Source organism: Theropithecus gelada, chromosome 7b (assembly GCF_003255815.1).
Source record: "Theropithecus gelada isolate Dixy chromosome 7b, Tgel_1.0, whole genome shotgun sequence".
NCBI classification, from domain to species: Eukaryota; Metazoa; Chordata; class Mammalia; order Primates; family Cercopithecidae; genus Theropithecus; species Theropithecus gelada.
The window spans coordinates 56,705,195-56,722,106 of NC_037675.1; the positions used below are offsets into that span (position 1 = coordinate 56,705,195).

Below are 16,912 nucleotides of genomic sequence, written 5' to 3' on the forward strand. Positions count from 1 at the left end.
AGTCACACTTTGGGAATCACTGGCCTGAGCATTAACTGTTTTCATCGGAGGTGTGAGACATCCATGTTGGCAGGGTTTGGGGAGGTGCCACAAAAGAGACGACCCTTTAAGAACCTTGAGTTGGGCAGGGCGCGCTCAGAGAAGAGGAAAAACACTGAGGTAGAGAGAAACTGAATGAAGGCACAGAGATGCAAACATCTGGGGTGCATCTAGGGAGCAGGTTCTGTACCAGAAGGTTCTATAGGACAATTCTCAATCCTAGGGGGTGAGATATTCATCAGGTGTACCTGTTAATAACTCAGATTCCCCAGCCCCCCCCCCCCCAAAAAAAACAAACGTCAGATTCCTAGGCCTCACCCCATATCTACTGAATCAGAATCTCTGAGGACAGGATTCCAAGAATCTGAATTTTTAACCATTATCTCAGCTAATGAATTCTGATATAGATAATGTGCAGACCATATGCTGTAATATACTGATATGGACAAAAGAAGAAAGGTAAATGGAAGCAGTAATGTCCCATGGGAGCTACCAGCACTAATTTAAGTCTACTAATCATGCCAACTGTCCTGGACTCACACATCAACTACCAGTGCCAGGGATTTGATTCATTGAGTATCTACTTTGTACCACGTACGGGGTCTGAGGCCAGTATTTTCTAGAAACTTGGTAGCTTCTCCTGCTTTACCTCTCCCAGATGTACTCCTTTCCTACACTTTAAGAGGTTGTGGCCGGGCGCGGTGGCTCAAGCCTGTAATCCCAGCACTTTGGGAGGCCGAGACGGGCGGATCACGAGGTCAGGAGATCGAGACCATCCTGGCTAACGCGGTGAAACCCCGTCTCTACTAAAAAAATACAAAAAAACTAGCCGGGCGAGGTGGCGGGCGCCTGTAGTCCCAGCTACTCGGGAGGGTGAGGCAGGAGAATGGCATGAACCCAGGAGGCGGAGCTTGCAGTGAGCCGAGATCCAGCCACTGCACTCCAGCCTGGGCGATAGAGCAAGACTCCGTCTCAAAAAAAAAAAAAAAAGAGGTTGTATCCTAGATTCAGTAAGTCAGCAATCCATATATCTGCATACCACAGCAATGAATTAAACCAAATGGTGACTAGATCACCTCCACAAATTAAAAGGCAAAACAAAACACTCACTCTTTTTGAAATTCTTCTTGCTTGCTCTTAAGTCGGCTTAACCTTTCCTTCTTGTCAATAAACCTGTAAGAAAAAATTCAATGTCTTATTTAAATGTTCATTTTTTTCATTTCAATGAGACTATGCAAATTCCCAAGAACCAATCATTCTGCAGAGTCATGTGAAAATGTCATTGTCCTGACAGTAAATACACATCTTTTCAATGGGGTGCACACAACTGCTAACCATTTGGTTCTTTTAAAACTAAGCTCAAATCCTCAACTTTAAAATTCTTTCCTGTGTTTATAAAATGTCTATAGATATCTTCCCCTCAGGTTAAATTATTTGTCAAAACAGGAACATCAGAACACTAAAGTGAATTTGAATTCAAGGAAATAGATGCTTTCACTAGAAAACAAATTTTAATTACTAATCTGGACTCAATCCTGCTCTCTCCTATAAATTGATTCCTTACAATACATTTTTAAAAATTGTACGTACACTTTTTCCACTAATTTTATTGCTAGTTACTACAGGCTAACAAATTACTTAGTAAAAGTTATCAAAAAGAAGGGGTAACACATTGCAGTTATTATTTTCTTTTTTCTTTTTTTTCTCACTCTGTCGCCCAGGCTGGGGTGCAGTGGTGCAATCTCGGCTCACTGCAAGCTCCGCCTCCTGGGTTCACGCCATTCTCCCGCCTCAGCCTCCCGAGCAGCTGGGACTACAGGCGCCCGCCACCAAGTCTGGCTAATTTTGTTTTTGTATTTTTAATAGAGATGGGATTTCACTGTGTTAGCCAGGATGGTTTCGATCTCCTGACCTGGTGATCCGCCTGCCTCGGCCTCCCAAAGTGCTGGGCTTATAGGCGAGAGCCACTGTGCCCGGCCGCAGTTGCTATTTTCTATTTGCCAGTTTTCTATCCTTATTTTCTTCTTGCTAACTTACTTGGGGTTCTTTTTTTTTTTTTTTTTTTTTTTTAATTTTGCAGTTTAAGGTGATAACTCAGGTCAATTTTAAACTTCTATTCCTTTTAAATATAATCACATGAAGTTTTAAATTTCCTTCTATGCACTGTTCTAGCTATATCCTAAGATTTTGATATTGTGTATTTTCATTATCATTTAGTTTGAAACTTTTAATCTTCCATAAGAATCCTTCTGAACCATCCGTTATTTAGAAGTATATTGTTTAATTTTCAGATATACAGGCTTTTCTAGGTAGCTTACTGTTACTGTTTCTAATTTAATTCATTTTGATATAGCTACAAAATACATTGTGTGATTTCAATCTTGTGACTTGAGACCATCTTATGGCTTTACATATGGTATGCCGTGGAGAAAGTTCCAATGCGTACTTGAAATAATGTGTATTCTACAGCTGTTGGGCAGTGTTCCATAAATGTCTGCTAGATCTGTGCTGTTCAATGTGGTAGCCACCAGCCACATATGGCTACTGAGTGCCTAAAATGTGGCTTGCTGCTTAATAAGGGCATGGACAAAAAAAAAAAAATTGTATGACTAACATCATACAACTGACTATGGAGTGAACGTGACCCACTAACCATTTTCAAGGGAACAGGGATAATGACTCATGCTGCAGTAACATGATGTGGTGTTCAAGAATAGGCTTTTGGCTATCTCCCAGCATAAAGGAAAACAATTCAATAGGCCATAACAGACCTAAAAATAATCTGGACAAAGATTTCTTTCTAAAATACTACTCCCGTAACCCCATGTTTGAAACCTACCCCAAGATATCTAAGAGGAAGAAATACAATGGTCTAATCATGACTCTAACAAATTTAATAATCACTGAAAATGCACAATATTCATTAAACAGAAAAAGCAAATAGGCAATATTATATGTGACAGAACTATATACTTATAATATGACTATTTACATTTAAATTAATTAAAATTATATTAAAAGTTCAGTTTCTCAGTTGTACTACCATCCACGTTTCAACAGCTACATATGATTTACTGGATGGCGTGCATAACAAGAACATTTCCATCATTGCAGAAAGTTCTACTGGATAGCACTGCAATGTCCAGTAAGGTGGCAATGGCGTGAAACAGTATTAGAAAACTCAGAAACCGGCCGGGTGCGGTAGCTCAAGCCTGTAATCCCAGCACTTTGGGAGGCCGAGACGGGCGGATCACGAGGTCAGGAGATCGAGACCATCCTGGCTAATGCGGTGAAACCCCGTCTCTACTAAAAAAATACAAAAAAAAAAACTAGCCGGGCGAGGTGGCGGGCGCCTGTAGTCCCAGCTACTCAGGAGGCTGAGGCAGGAGAATGGCGTAAACCCGGGAGGCGGAGCTTGCAGTGAGCTGAGATCCGGCCACTGCACTCCAGCCTGGGCGACAGAGCGAGACTCCGTCTCAAAAAAAAAAAAAAAAAAAAAAGAAAACTCAGAAACCAATGTGGAATGTGGATGAACCCACAGATTCATCAATCAGTCTATCAGGCATTTACTATGTACCTGCGACACAGAACAAGGCATCCTCCAGAACACTAAGAAGTCTAATTATAAATTCTCCTGCAGTTGACTTGAATTCTTGGACCTATCACTTGTTATATGCTTCCATTTCCTTGTATCAAAAATTAGAGACTAATATGGTATTTACTTTTACATCACTGAGACAACATGGTGATTTATGTTCTGATAATGTAGAAAATAACAAACTCACAAGTTAGCAATCTCAAACCATGCAAAGAACTGACACGGGAAAGTAAAATCTTGACTTTAGAGGCCATAAAAGGTCTCCTTTGAGGTCTGTTGTAAAAATGCCACTTTGCTCTAAAACGAATTGGGAAGACAGACAACTGTGTCCAGCTTAATAGTGAGCTGGTTGATTTTCTCAGACTTTGTTAAAAACACAAAAGAAACAAACTCTTACAAACAAATATACAGATGGCAGCAGGAATAACGAACAAAAGATAAGTACTAGTGCATCAAATATTGAAAGGAACAGCAAAGACAGCAATTACTTTTGCACCAACCTAATACTTCATGAGTCATGTCCTCCTTCATGAAAGAAATCAAAAATAGGTGGTATCAGCAAAGCTGAAGAGCAGATGCTACCAAGCCACATGGGTGGGTCAGGGCTGCAACTGCTCACTCGGTCACTCATCCAGGCTCTGCAGTCTCCATCCCACCACTCACAGAAGGAGAAAAAATTCATTCCACAAGTCTGTGCTTTCTCAATACAGCTTCCAAGAGGTGAAAAATAAGAGTATCACTATAGTCAAACCAAATTTAATGATACATATTATATATATAGTTTTCAAAAGTGTGTGTAGGGGGATCCATATTTCACATATTGTTTTCCAAATTGCAGCTGTCACATAAAATATCTTGGTCTCTTTTACCATGCCAGAACATATTGATCTAATTCACTAACAGGTGCACAGCATTTCACTGGATGGATGCCATGTAATTTATTTATATAAACCTCTACAGGTGAGCACCAGTCTTCCTTCCAAATTTTCACTATGATCAGTAACGATACAAATGAATAGCCTAGTGCACCTTTACAGGCTTTTAAGTTTCTCTCTGAAAAATTCCTATAAATAAAATAAACCAGGCTGGGCACAGTGGCTCATGCCTGTAATCCCAGTACTTTGGGAGGCCGAGGTGGGTGGATCACCTGAGGTCACGAGTTTGAGACCGGCCTGGCCAACATGGTGAAACTCTGTCTCTACTAAAAATACAAAACATGAGCCGGGTGTGGTGGCAGGTGCCTGTAATCCCAGCTACTTGGGAGGCTGTGCCAGGAGAATCGCTTGAACCCGGGAGGCGGAGGTTGCAGTGAGCCGAGATCACACCATTGCACTCCAACCTGTGTGAAAGAGTGAAACTGTCCCAAAATAAATAAATAAATAAAATAAAATAAACTGCTTAGTCAAAGATATTTACAAGCAAAATTGTGGGTAATCCTCAAAATTTCCTCCAAAACACTTCATACAATTTACAACCCCACCAACAGAACCTGTTTTCTCACACTGTCCCCAGACATTGGACATTTCTTTTTATTCTTTGCTAATCTGATTGGCTTCCCATCCCTCCCTCTGAGAGATGGTTCGTAATTCGTTTATTTGCATTTATTTCATTATTAGAAAGTTTGAACTTTTCATATTTTATTGGCTACTGATTTTTCTTGTTATTTCCCTATGTCCTTCACCCAATTTTTTAATAGTTTTTTTTTTTTTTTTTTCCCTTGGAGGATTATTTAGCAGGGAAATTGGCCATTTTTCTTTCACACAAAATATTTTTTCTATTCTCGTTACTTATGTTTTTGCTCTACAGAATTTTCTGAACTTTTATGTAGGCACACATCATTTTTCTGTTGTTTAATGGCACTAGTTTTTGTGCTGTTTTCTGAAAGAAATCTGCCAGTGAATCTGTTCCATGTCTGGCTCTTACAACACTATTTCCTGTATTTTCTCTCCCAGTTAAAAAAGTCTTCTATATTATTTACTAAATTATTCCATACTTAAATGACTTGGGTTGTTCCCCCCTAAAAAAGTATTCTCTCAAATGAACTTTGTTGTTTCATAAATTCTTCCATACTTTTATGACTTATTTTTTTCTGTTAAAAAAAGGTACTCCCTTAAACTGACTTTCCAGCAATCCCTCTGTGATACAGACTGATGGGAACAAGGAGAAGGCTGCTCATACACAGCCCCAGTGGCACCACAGAAAGCACACAACCCAGCTCGGGCTTCAGAGGGAGCCACCCGGGAGCACTGCCTGTCCAAGCTGAGACCTGAGGGTGAGCCAGAGTTGATCCTGTTAAAGGAAGGAAGGGCATGGAGGCAGAGAAAATTCTATGTAAACGCACCAAAGCATTTCAACATGCCAAGTGGGAAAACAATGATGGGAGTATGCTACTAATGCGGTAGTGGTTATGAATGCGAGTCTCACTTCCACTCTGTACCCCGACTACAATTATGGGCAACTGAGTGGACCTAACCACAGGTCAGACTATTCACATAAGTCTGCCCTTTATCACCAGAAAAACAACACCAGGGCATGCACTCTATTAGGGATGCAGACTATTAATACTGTGCTAGGAATAACTAGCCTCACTATAACGCCCACAATTTACTGAGCACTTACTATGTCCCAAGCACAGCACCTTTCATAAAGTAACTCTCACCCCTCTACCTGCCTGTCCAGTCCTTTCCCTCATCCCAGGGTTACACATTTACTTACTAAGGTTATGGCAATGAAAAGTCTCAGAAACACTACTAATGTATTTTAAGAAAGGCAAAAAATAGATTTCAAATAAGCAATTGAGGGCCTAAAAAAAATATCCAACCCTTTGATTCGGTTATTGCATTTCAAAGAATCTATCCTAAGAAAATAACAGAGATGACGAAAGATTCATGTTTGAAGGCACCAATCACAAAATCAGGCCTAACTGCAAGGAAATGGAAACTAGTGTTCAATGGGAGAAAGACTAAATGATAGTATATTGCCACAAAAGACATTAAAATATTTTTATAGGCAAAGATATGAGTATGCTTTTATTCTTTAATCATACAAGAGTATGATTTTCATAGGCAAATAAGATTTAAAAACCGGGTCCTTATCATGATTTTTTAACCTTATGTTAGAATATTTAGGATATGAGAAAGCATAGCATAAATATATTCCTCTGTCAGGAATAAAGGTTAAAAATCATTTACGGAAATTAGAAACAGGCCAGGTGTGGTGGCTCACACCTGTAATCTCAACACTTTAGGAGTGTGAGGCAGGAAGATTATGTGAGTCAAGGAGTTCAAGACCAACCTGGCAACATAGTAAGACTCCATCTCTATATAAAAAAAATACATATATATTAAAAAATAGCTGGGTATGGTGGTACATGGCTGTAGACCTAACTTCTCTGGAGGCTGAGGTAGGAGGATCCTTTGAGCCATGAATTAGAGGCTGCAGTGAGCTATGATCCTACACTATACTTTGGCCTGGGTGGCAGAGTTAGAACTCGTGTCTCAAAAAATAAAATAAAATAGAAACAAAGTGTTGTTTAGTTTCTTCATTTGTAAAATGGGAATAATGCTTACATACTCCTTGGTAAAGGGATTAAATAAGATAAATGTGAAAGCAGTGGGTACAGATGCTTAGCACACACATATGCCAGCTTTCCGCTTCTTCACTGCAATGAGTGATTCTGCACTTAATCTTACCATGCATTAAACTCAACTATAGAATACAGTTCTATAGAAGAGACTGAGGGATTACGAAACCAGGATAAGGCAGTCCTAACTACACTCGCTTCTTCTGCACACGGAGAAAATGTATACTATAGTTCCCTCATTCAACTTACTCTAAACTGAGGCATCCTTTAGAAACAAAAATAGAAAAGTTCATTTTTGTTTGTAAAATAGTAAATAAACAGAAAAATAAAAGGGATAGTCATATATAATCTTTTTTTTCATGAAGTGACTGAATGATTCTAACTTTGGGTTTTAAAAAGATAAAAATTTACAGCTGTAAAAGGAATAATATTGTGTACTGGCATGAAAAGATGTTTAGGTATGTTAAATGACCAAAAAAACCCAAAAAAACAAAACAAAAAAAACTCAGCAAAATAGTTGTGTTGCGTGATCCCACTCTGGCAGAGAATATGCACAGAATATTCAGGACTGTGCCTCATCCATAATAGAGGCACCTTTATGTGGTGGGATTGTGAGAGAATTTTCCTATTTCTACAATGTTTGAGCTAAACATTTCAAAATTTCAAATGTCATATTTACAATATTTAGCTCTCTTTAAAAACATGCATTTTGATTTAAAATGTAAACTTAAAATTCAAAATACTCAAATTCAACTACATCTTGTTTGAAGAAAATATCCAAAATAAAAATGTTTTTTAAATTTGATGGGCTAGAAATGGTCACTGAGAGTTATTCTTTACCAAGTAGGAGACCCAAGGAACTGACCTTCTGGGAGCCTGGATTACATCAATTACTTGAGGTAGGTCAGCTCAAGAGGATTTCACAAGTATCTATCCCAAATGGACTCTGATTATTAAGGGAGCTAAGTTTTCCATTTTAAGACATGACTACAAATTCATCTGAAAAATATTTTAAAGGATTAAACTAGGGCTGGAGACTTTCACTTGGCTCTGGCTGAAAGTAGTTCAACTTTACTTAAAAAACACTCACTGAAACCTCACAATGACACCTTAACTACAACCCTGATCCCTAAAGTGCCCTGCTCCTTTCTGGCAGTTTCTAAAAGAAAACACATGCTCTCTCTGAATCCTTACACAATCCTCTGAGATGTGCCATCACTGCTCTGCCATGCGCAAGTAAGCACTCAATTTCCATCATCACATCAATTCAGTACCTTCCCTAGCAACAGGAGGTGGCAAATCTCAGGATTATTTTTACATAATCACATTTTATTTTCCATAAAGTCTGTCTTTTGGTGTTCAAAAGAGACTTGAGATTATGAAAACTCTTTTGCATTATGACAGGCCTTGAAAATATCTAGAGGTGAGAGAAACTGGGCATTTCAGGAATCTTCACACAGTGGCAGGGTGTACACGTGAGGGGTGCTGCCTCTCCAGGGTTAATCCCAGCCCTTGGTTCACTAGAGCACATACGACCTTCCAAGATATAGCACAATCTGTATAACAAAATGGAATGTTTTTCTTTTCTGATACTGTTACACACACACATGCACACAGTATAAAAATATAGTTCAGATCCAAATATGAACTTAAGAATTAGCAGAACCCAGGAGTAAGTCAGTCACAACAATCCTGAGACCCAGTTTTTTCTGCTTTAAATACATTAATAACTCATGGGGTGAGGGTAGAGAAGAATTGAGATAGTAAATGCAAAAACCTTTTATAAGTTCTAGAAGGTATAATCGTAAGAGTAGCCAGTGATACTGGCTGAAAACAAGTTATATTTTCCTAGCAGATCCCCATTTTCTGGTGGAAACACCATAAACAAACTCCATGGGACAGGAACTGAGACCCTCTGAAGGACACAGTGAAATAGTTGTAAGGCTGGTGAACTCCTGTCTACCTGTAGAGCTTTTGTTCTGCCGAGTTCAGTATACAGAATTGAATTCTCAAGACAATAGATTTATATGGGCCACAGTGGCTGACAACTCAAAATATACTGGAGGCAGAACAGAAGTAGCTAAAGGATATTTTTTGGATATTGGTTGTGCCTTCCCCTTGAAATCTGCAGTAATATTTAAATTTCTTCTTCATCCTTTATCCCATTTCTCAATTTGTTTAGGGCATACATTTCTGTTTCCTGGCAAAAGTATAATCATATATTCTAAAACTTGTCAGTGAAGATAATGTGACATCATTCCTGAAAACATAATTATAAAGTAGTACCTAGATGTTCATACAATTTGTCTTTCTTTTTTTTTTTTTTTTTTTTTTGAGACGGAGTCTCGCTCTGTCACCCAGGCTGGAGTGCAGTGGCCGGATCTCAGCTCACTGCAAGCTCCGCCTCCCGGGTTCACGCCATTCTCCTGCCTCAGACTCCCGAGTAGCTGGGACTACAGGCGCCGCCACCAAGCCCGGCTAGTTTTTTGTATTTTTTAGTAGAGACGGGGTTTCACCGTGTTAGCCAGGATGGTCTTAATCTCCTGACCTCGTGATCCGCCCGTCTCGGCCTCCCAAAGTGCTGGGATTACAGGCTTGAGCCACCGCGCCCGGCCAATTTGTCTTTCTTTTTAATCCACATGTGAAAATCAAGGGCTCCTAAACCAGCAGGTACATTTCCCCAGGTATCCTTAGATTAATTCTCAGTCCCATTCCCCCATCTAACAAGAACTGGTAACCAATTTCTTTCCTGTTGTGAGTGGAAAGATTACTTCAACCTATCAGGTGTCTACTGGGTAGCAGTGCTATTTCTGGTGTCAGACAAATACATAATCCATACAGTTCTGTTCCTGTAATTTTAATATGTCCAGCAGTACAGATTCAAAGAAGATTGTGTTGGAGGTACTGCCTAATATCATTCCTCTTCTTCATCCCTTAAGGAAGCATACAGTTTAAAGGGCAGGTGATAGGGAACGCACCTTCAGTTTACACTGAAGGCTGGGTCTCCCCTGGGGGCAGGAGTGGGGGGAGAAAAGGCAGATGAGAAAGTAGAGGAGGTACTGTTCAGGACTGGGGGCAAGGTGGGAGACGAGGAAAGGATGATGTGGGTGAGGACACCAAAGTTGTAGGGAAGTCTTCCCATTGAACAACAACAAAAGAATAATAAGTTTAGGTATTTCTCAACTAATCTGTCTGCCAAACTCATATTGTCCCCAAAAGTATATAAAGACACATGGTTCCCTCCTTAAGAGTCAAAGGAACTAATTAATGTGAGATCGAGTTATTTCTTTAATACTTAATTTTCCTTGAGCTGCCAAACCACTAAAACCTAGATACTCCGCTAGTCTGTTAATGGAACCTTAAAAAAATACATTTACCTTTGCAAGAACTTTGATACGCATGATCACATTCAAGATCCATGTACGCACAGCCGGTTTGGCTAATTTACTGAAAATCAGAGGTTAAACGAGGGTTTTAAAACTGTGCTGTAAGGTTCCATATTTTATTAACAAGTGGTTTTCTACAGTGAGGGGCTTTTCATGAAGTTAAAAGGAAAAAGAGTCTAAAGGTAATCACAGAATACAAAATTTTCAAAAATAATGAAGATAGAATATCTCACAATCAACCTGTGGCCCACAAAATTCAAGGCCTATTGACAGTCAGTAAAAATCCTTGAGAGCAGAGACCTGTCTTTCTCCTCTGTATTGCCAGACCATTTTGTGCACATAACAGTGCACAATGAGAGCTCATTAAAAAATATTTGGCTATTAGAACAATGGTCCTGGGTCTCAAGAGATTCTTTCACCCTACTAGATATTGGGCACAATTCTAGAAACAAAGAAAAACTAACAAGCCATTCTTCTTAAAACACATAGTTTGGAAAAGAGAAAGATGGAGAGTTAGGTGAAGCGGACCTAAGCAGACCGCTGTGACAGTTCTGTTATCCCTGACCCCTAAAATTTCTTTTTTATTCTAAATTCTGAATGGTTCTGGTTATTTGCTTTATATTTTTCTGCTTGGTCAGGAAAGGAAATCCACTATAACGTATCTCTCTTCTGAAAGTCTAATGCTCACATTTAGCCAAGAATTTTGGGGATTTTCTTTCTTCTTCTTTTTTTTTTTGAGATGGAGTCTTGCTCTGTCGCCCAGGCTGAAGTACAGTGGCGTGATCTCGGCTCACTGCAGCCTCTGCCTCCCAGGTTCAAGCGCTTCTCAGGCCTCAGCCTCCCGAGTAGCTGGGATTACAGGCCTGCACCACAACACCCAGCTAATTTTGGTTTTTGTTTTTTTGAGATGGAGTCTTACTCTGTCACCAGGCTGGAGTGCAGTGGCACGATTTTGGCTCACTGCAACCTCCACCTCCTGGGTTCAGGCGATTCTCCTGCCTCAGCCTCCTGAGTAGCTGAGACCACAGGCACACGTGCCACCACGCCCAGCTTATTTTTGTATTTTTAGTAGAGACAAGGTTTCACCATGTTGGCCAGGATGGTCTCGATCTCTTGACCTCAAGATCTGCCCGCCTCGGCCTCCCAAAGTGCTGGGATTACAGACATGAGCAATCGCACTCGGTCTAATTTTTGTATTTTTAGTAAAGATAGGGTTTCACCATGTTGGCCAGGCTAGTCTCGCTCTCCTGGTCTCAAGTGATCCGCCTGCCTTGACTTCCCAAAGTGCTGGGATTACAGGCATGAGCCACTGAGCCCTACCCCTATGTTGAGTTTCAAAAGTTGTATTGCTTTTGACATTCCTTCAACAACACGCCTAAGTTCTGCTACCTGCTGCTGCTGGGCTGGTGATCTGAAAGAACAAGACCAGAATTCATGCCTTCATGAAACTACATTCTGGATGTGGCCATCTTCCTCAAATAAATAGTATTACACATCATGTGTGGTACCATGAAAGAAATAGGGTATTTTGACAGCAAATAATGAATGGGGGAAAAGATGGAGGTGGGAACCTATCTTACTGAGGGAGGTCAGGAAAGGCCTCACCGAAGAAGTGGACTTTAAGTTGAATGGTGAAAGACAAGGTATCAAACAGGAGGAAAAGTGTTCCAGGCAGAAGAAACGGCAAGGAAAAAGCCCCATTGGTGGAAGTTTCATGTGACTGAGGATTTGAGAGAAGGCCTATAACTGTGGAGCAGTGAAAAAGAGGGAGCACAGGGATGAACTTATTTGAGTGCTTAATACATTCTAGGCATCATGGTAAACACTTTAAATGCATGCTCTTAGGTAATCACTACCAGAAACCTATGGAGTTAGATACCCTGCCAATTTCAAAATGAAATAAACATGAAGTTAAGAAACTTGCTCAGGGCCAGGCATGGTGGCTCATGCCTGTAATCCCAGCACATGGGGAGGCCGGGGCTGGCAGATGGCTTGAGCTCTGGAGTCCAAGATCGGCCTGGGCAACATGGCAAAACCCTGTCTCCACAAAAAATACAAAAAAACTAGTTAGGCGTGTTGATGCACGCCTGTAGTCCCAGACACCAGGGAGGTTGAGACAGGAGAATCCCTTGAGCCCAGGGAAGTCAAAGCTGCAGTGAGCTGTGATCTTGCCACTGCACTGCCTGGGTGACAGGGTGAGACCCTGCCCCCTCCCCCGTCAAAAAAACTTCCTCAAACTCACATAGCAGCCGGGCTCATATCTGTAATCCTAACACTTTGGGAGGCTGAGACAGGAGGATGGCTCAGCCCACAAGTTCGAGATCGACCTGGACAACACAGGGAGACCTTGTCTCTACAAAAAATTTAAAAATTAGCCAGGTGTGGTGGTGCATGCCTGTAGTCCCACCTACTCAAAAGGTTAAGATGGAAGGATTGCTTGAGCCCAGGAGTTTGAGGCTGCAGTATGCCATGATTGTGCCAGTGCACTCCAGCCTGGGTGACAGAGCAAGACCCTGTCTCAAAAAAAAAAAAAAAAAAAAGAAAGAAATCACATAGCAAGTGGTGGAGCTTGGACTCAATTCAAGGGAGCATGAGTCCAAAGTCCACATTTTAAACTCAACCTCAGAGTCTAAGTTACAGAGGCAAACAGTAGCCAAATCACAGGAGGCTTCATATGCCATAATAAGGAGCTTGGATTTTATTTTAAATGCAATGGGAGCCAATGAGAGGTTTAAGCAAAACAGTGACATCTTATTTACATTTCTATTGTGGCTTATTTACATTTCTATTGTGTTTGGAGACCAGAGGCAAGGTAGGGAAGAGTTGTCTGAGTAAAAGAAGGGAGATCACTAAGTAGTCAGGAGAGAAAAGATGGTGGTCTGAACTAAAAGTTAGATAGATTCAAGACATATTTTGACATCAAAATGAATTAGACTTACTGATTATTTGGATGCAGAGAGTAAGAGAAAAAGAAAAGTCTAGGATAACTCCCAGGTTTCTGGCTTTAGTAACAAATAGATCATGATGAATAATACGGAAATGGTCTAGAAACTGAGTTTGGGAAAGAGCGCCAGAGTCAGTTCAATCATTCCATAAATCTTTATTGAGCTTCTACTATGTGAGAATACAACAGTGTATAAAAGAGAAAAACTCTTACCCTCATAGAGTTTATATCACTGGGTGGGGGGCAGTTAGACAAATTAACATGCACAACCATCAGATGATGATAAGTGTTATAGAAAAGAAAAGATAATAAAGCTGGTTAAATAGGCAAGAGGTTAGCATTTTAATAGAAGGATCAGAAAGATACTCTCTAAGGTATGAGCAAGCACCAAAAAAAAAGGAGGCAGCCCTGAGGATTTCTGATAGATAAAGAGTTCCTGGCTGTCTAAATACCACTGCAAAGGTCCTGAGGAAGGAGTGTTCTTGGTATGTCTGAGGACAGACAAGGAGGCCACAGTGGCACAGCAGATTAGTTAAGAGAGAAAATAATAGGAGATTAAATCAGAGGAACAGATAATATAGAACTTTGAGACTCCAGCTTTTACTTTGGGTAAAGGGAAAAACCACTGGAAGATCTGAACAGAAATGGAGGAGTAGCATAACACTGGCTGCAACATGGAAATTGCATAAAAGGGGAGCAAGGATGGAAACACAGACATAACAGGAAATAACCTTTTGTCTCTGGTAGATCATACCAGGTGATGGTGAAAGGGTCAGATTTAAGATAAGTTGTGAAGAGTAGATGGGATTTGTTGATGGGACTAAATAGAGTCGGGTTAAGAGAGGAGTCAAGGAGAACTGAAAGGTTTTTTGGCCTGAACCAAACGAACAATGAGATTGACATTTACTGGGTTGGGATGAGCATGGGAAAAGAGATTTATGATGGAAAATGAGGAGTTCAGTTTGCCATATTAAAATGAAGATATCTATTACAAATCTAAATATTGATGTTGACTAGGCAGCTGTTTTCTGGACTTCAGAGAAGTCTAGGTTGCAGATGCAAGTCTGGCAGTCTTAAGCACATAGATGATATTTAAATTATGTGAACAGATATAGTAAAACGTGTAGACAGACAAGAAGGTCCAGAACTAAATCCTCAATTAAATCCATCAGTTAGACATTTCCATCTCATATCCAGTATTTTTATAACTGGTTTAATTTTTAAAGCTATCACTTACTACATTAAGCAGTTTCTAAAGTCATCAAGAGCACCAATGAGACACAGTAACAAACTAAAAAAGAGTTTGTCATTCAAATCTCCTCAAAAGAGAAAGAAAAGAACTCCATCCACGATCACAGAAATACTAAGAACTCAAAACATTCCCAAATATAGAGGATATAGTATCTAGTGGTTAAATGCGGGTACACAGGTCCAAGCTGTCTGAATTTTAATTCTTGTTCCTACACTCATTTGTGTGACCTAGGGCAAAGCACTTACTGTGCAGCTTCCTAGTAAGTTGGGGATAAGTTATTGGGTTGCTGCTAATGAATTAATACCTGAATTTTTGTGCTCAGAATGCTAGCTATCTTACTATCATTGACACTAAGTTGTTGAAACAGAAGTTGAGAGTGGGAGACCCTGCAGCTAATCACGCTAATTTTTCAATTTTCTTAACCAAGAACTTGTAGCTCTCTGTTTAGATTTCCAAATGGAACCAAAACATGTTCCTAAAAGCAATTCTCTTAGCTAAAAGCATGCAGCTCTCAATCTGAATTTTAAAACAAGGCCAAAACACTTTCACAAATTCCTAAGAATCCAAAATAATCTTTAGAGGCAGGGAGGGGAAAGGGGAGTTAACAGCAAGCCCCAATTCACACATTAGAGTAAGTATGTCTGATAACAAAGTCCATCTGTGACAGACTACCAGGCCCAAATCCCTCTAAAGCAGTTATTTGATTCTCTTCTACTCTCTTCTCTAGAGAATGAGTATAAATGTGCTTTAAAAAATAGAAAGCCAAGCTTTTGAATGGGAGCACATACAGCAAAGAGCTGGGAATCCAAGTCAATGGCAGCTACAGGGGAAAACTTCTCCAGAGAGTCACCACTTACTCCTTTTTTCCCCAGTGGCCAAGAGCACCGTGGGGTCAAACTCCTCTTGGGTGGGTGATGGGGAAACGGCGACCTTCCCTCATCTGGCCCCTACGCTGTCCTCCGGTAGCAAAGCTCCGGTGCAGAGCAGTTAGCTACACTCCCTCTCTCTCCCTCCTCTCGCCGGGATCTCGTGCCCGGACGGGGAGCCCCAGGTTCCAGCCTTTGGCCGCCTGGCTGGAGGAGACACAGCAGAAGAAACAATAGGGCCGTGGCGGCCGCCGTACCTCTCCCTGTCGCGGCCGTCGAAGTAGACGAAATCGCCGCTCTGAACGCATTTGGCGCAGGTCAGCCGCCGGCGGGTAGTGTTGCACAGCGGACAGCGCTCCACAGCCACGTACAGCCCCTCCGCGTCGTCCACAGAGTCCACCAGGTCCCGGGCGAGCGGCCGGGGCCCGCACCCAGGAGCCTCCGGCGCCCGGGGTCCCTTCCCACTGGGAGACGCCATGATGGCCTGAGAGGAGAGCCAGTCACGTGGGATTTTGTTTTCAACCGGGTGCATTCTGGGCCAGGAGGAGGGGCCTGGGGGAGGCGGGCTGGGATCCCGGCGACCCCCCGGACCCCTCTCCCCGCGCGGGTGCTTGTCCCAGGCGCTGTTGTTTTTCCGGTCTGCTGAGGGGCAACAGGTCCCGAAGCAAGGGGAGAGTTATATTAGAGGGGCTAGTCTGCCAAACAAAATGTCATCATCTGCTGGCTCAGGCCAAGACTATGAGTTACAGCCTCAAACTTGTGCAGAAAATTGTAATACCATACCCTAAGGATTCTGGGTAAACGGAATGGGAGCGGAATAAGGGAATTTAACTTGCTGTGGATGGTTTAAAATCTGGCTAAAACTACAGCAAACAAAATAGGGTGAAGGGGCTGGGTCTTGGAACTAGGTTGAATTTTGGCTCACTTACCTACTTAATAGCTGTGTGACTTGGGGCAAGTTCCTTAATCTTTGCGCCTGTTTTCTCGTGTTAAATGGAATTATAGTACCTATCTAATGCAGTGAGGATTAATATGGTTAATAGTATTATACTTTACCAATAGTGAAAACAACCAAAGTGAACGTGCAAAATCGGAATTGTATCTTTCTGAAAAGTTAATCACGTGGCTAACGTACCTTCCCTATCCTGGGGCATGCTCTAAGAGAATTTGAACTAGGTAGGTGGTTAGGACTTCCCTTCAAGTTTCTTTTGGGGGATAGGGGATATATAAGATGATGTGTTGGG

At 41.2% G+C, this 16,912-nt stretch overlaps 1 protein-coding gene across 1 annotated transcript in view; it reads right to left on the reverse strand.

Annotated features, from left to right (window-relative positions):
• ATG14 (autophagy related 14) overlaps positions 1-16,198 on the reverse strand; it is a 46,815-nt gene extending 30,617 nt beyond the window's left edge. Inside the window, exons 1-2 of the mRNA XM_025393012.1 lie at positions 15,926-16,198; positions 1,150-1,212 (exon numbers count right to left, since the gene is read on the reverse strand). Of these exons, the coding sequence (XP_025248797.1) occupies positions 1,150-1,212; positions 15,926-16,146 (284 nt within the window). The 5' untranslated portion in view covers positions 16,147-16,198. The remainder of the gene's footprint in view (positions 1-1,149; positions 1,213-15,925) is intronic.
• Between the last annotated feature and the right edge of the window lie 714 nt (positions 16,199-16,912).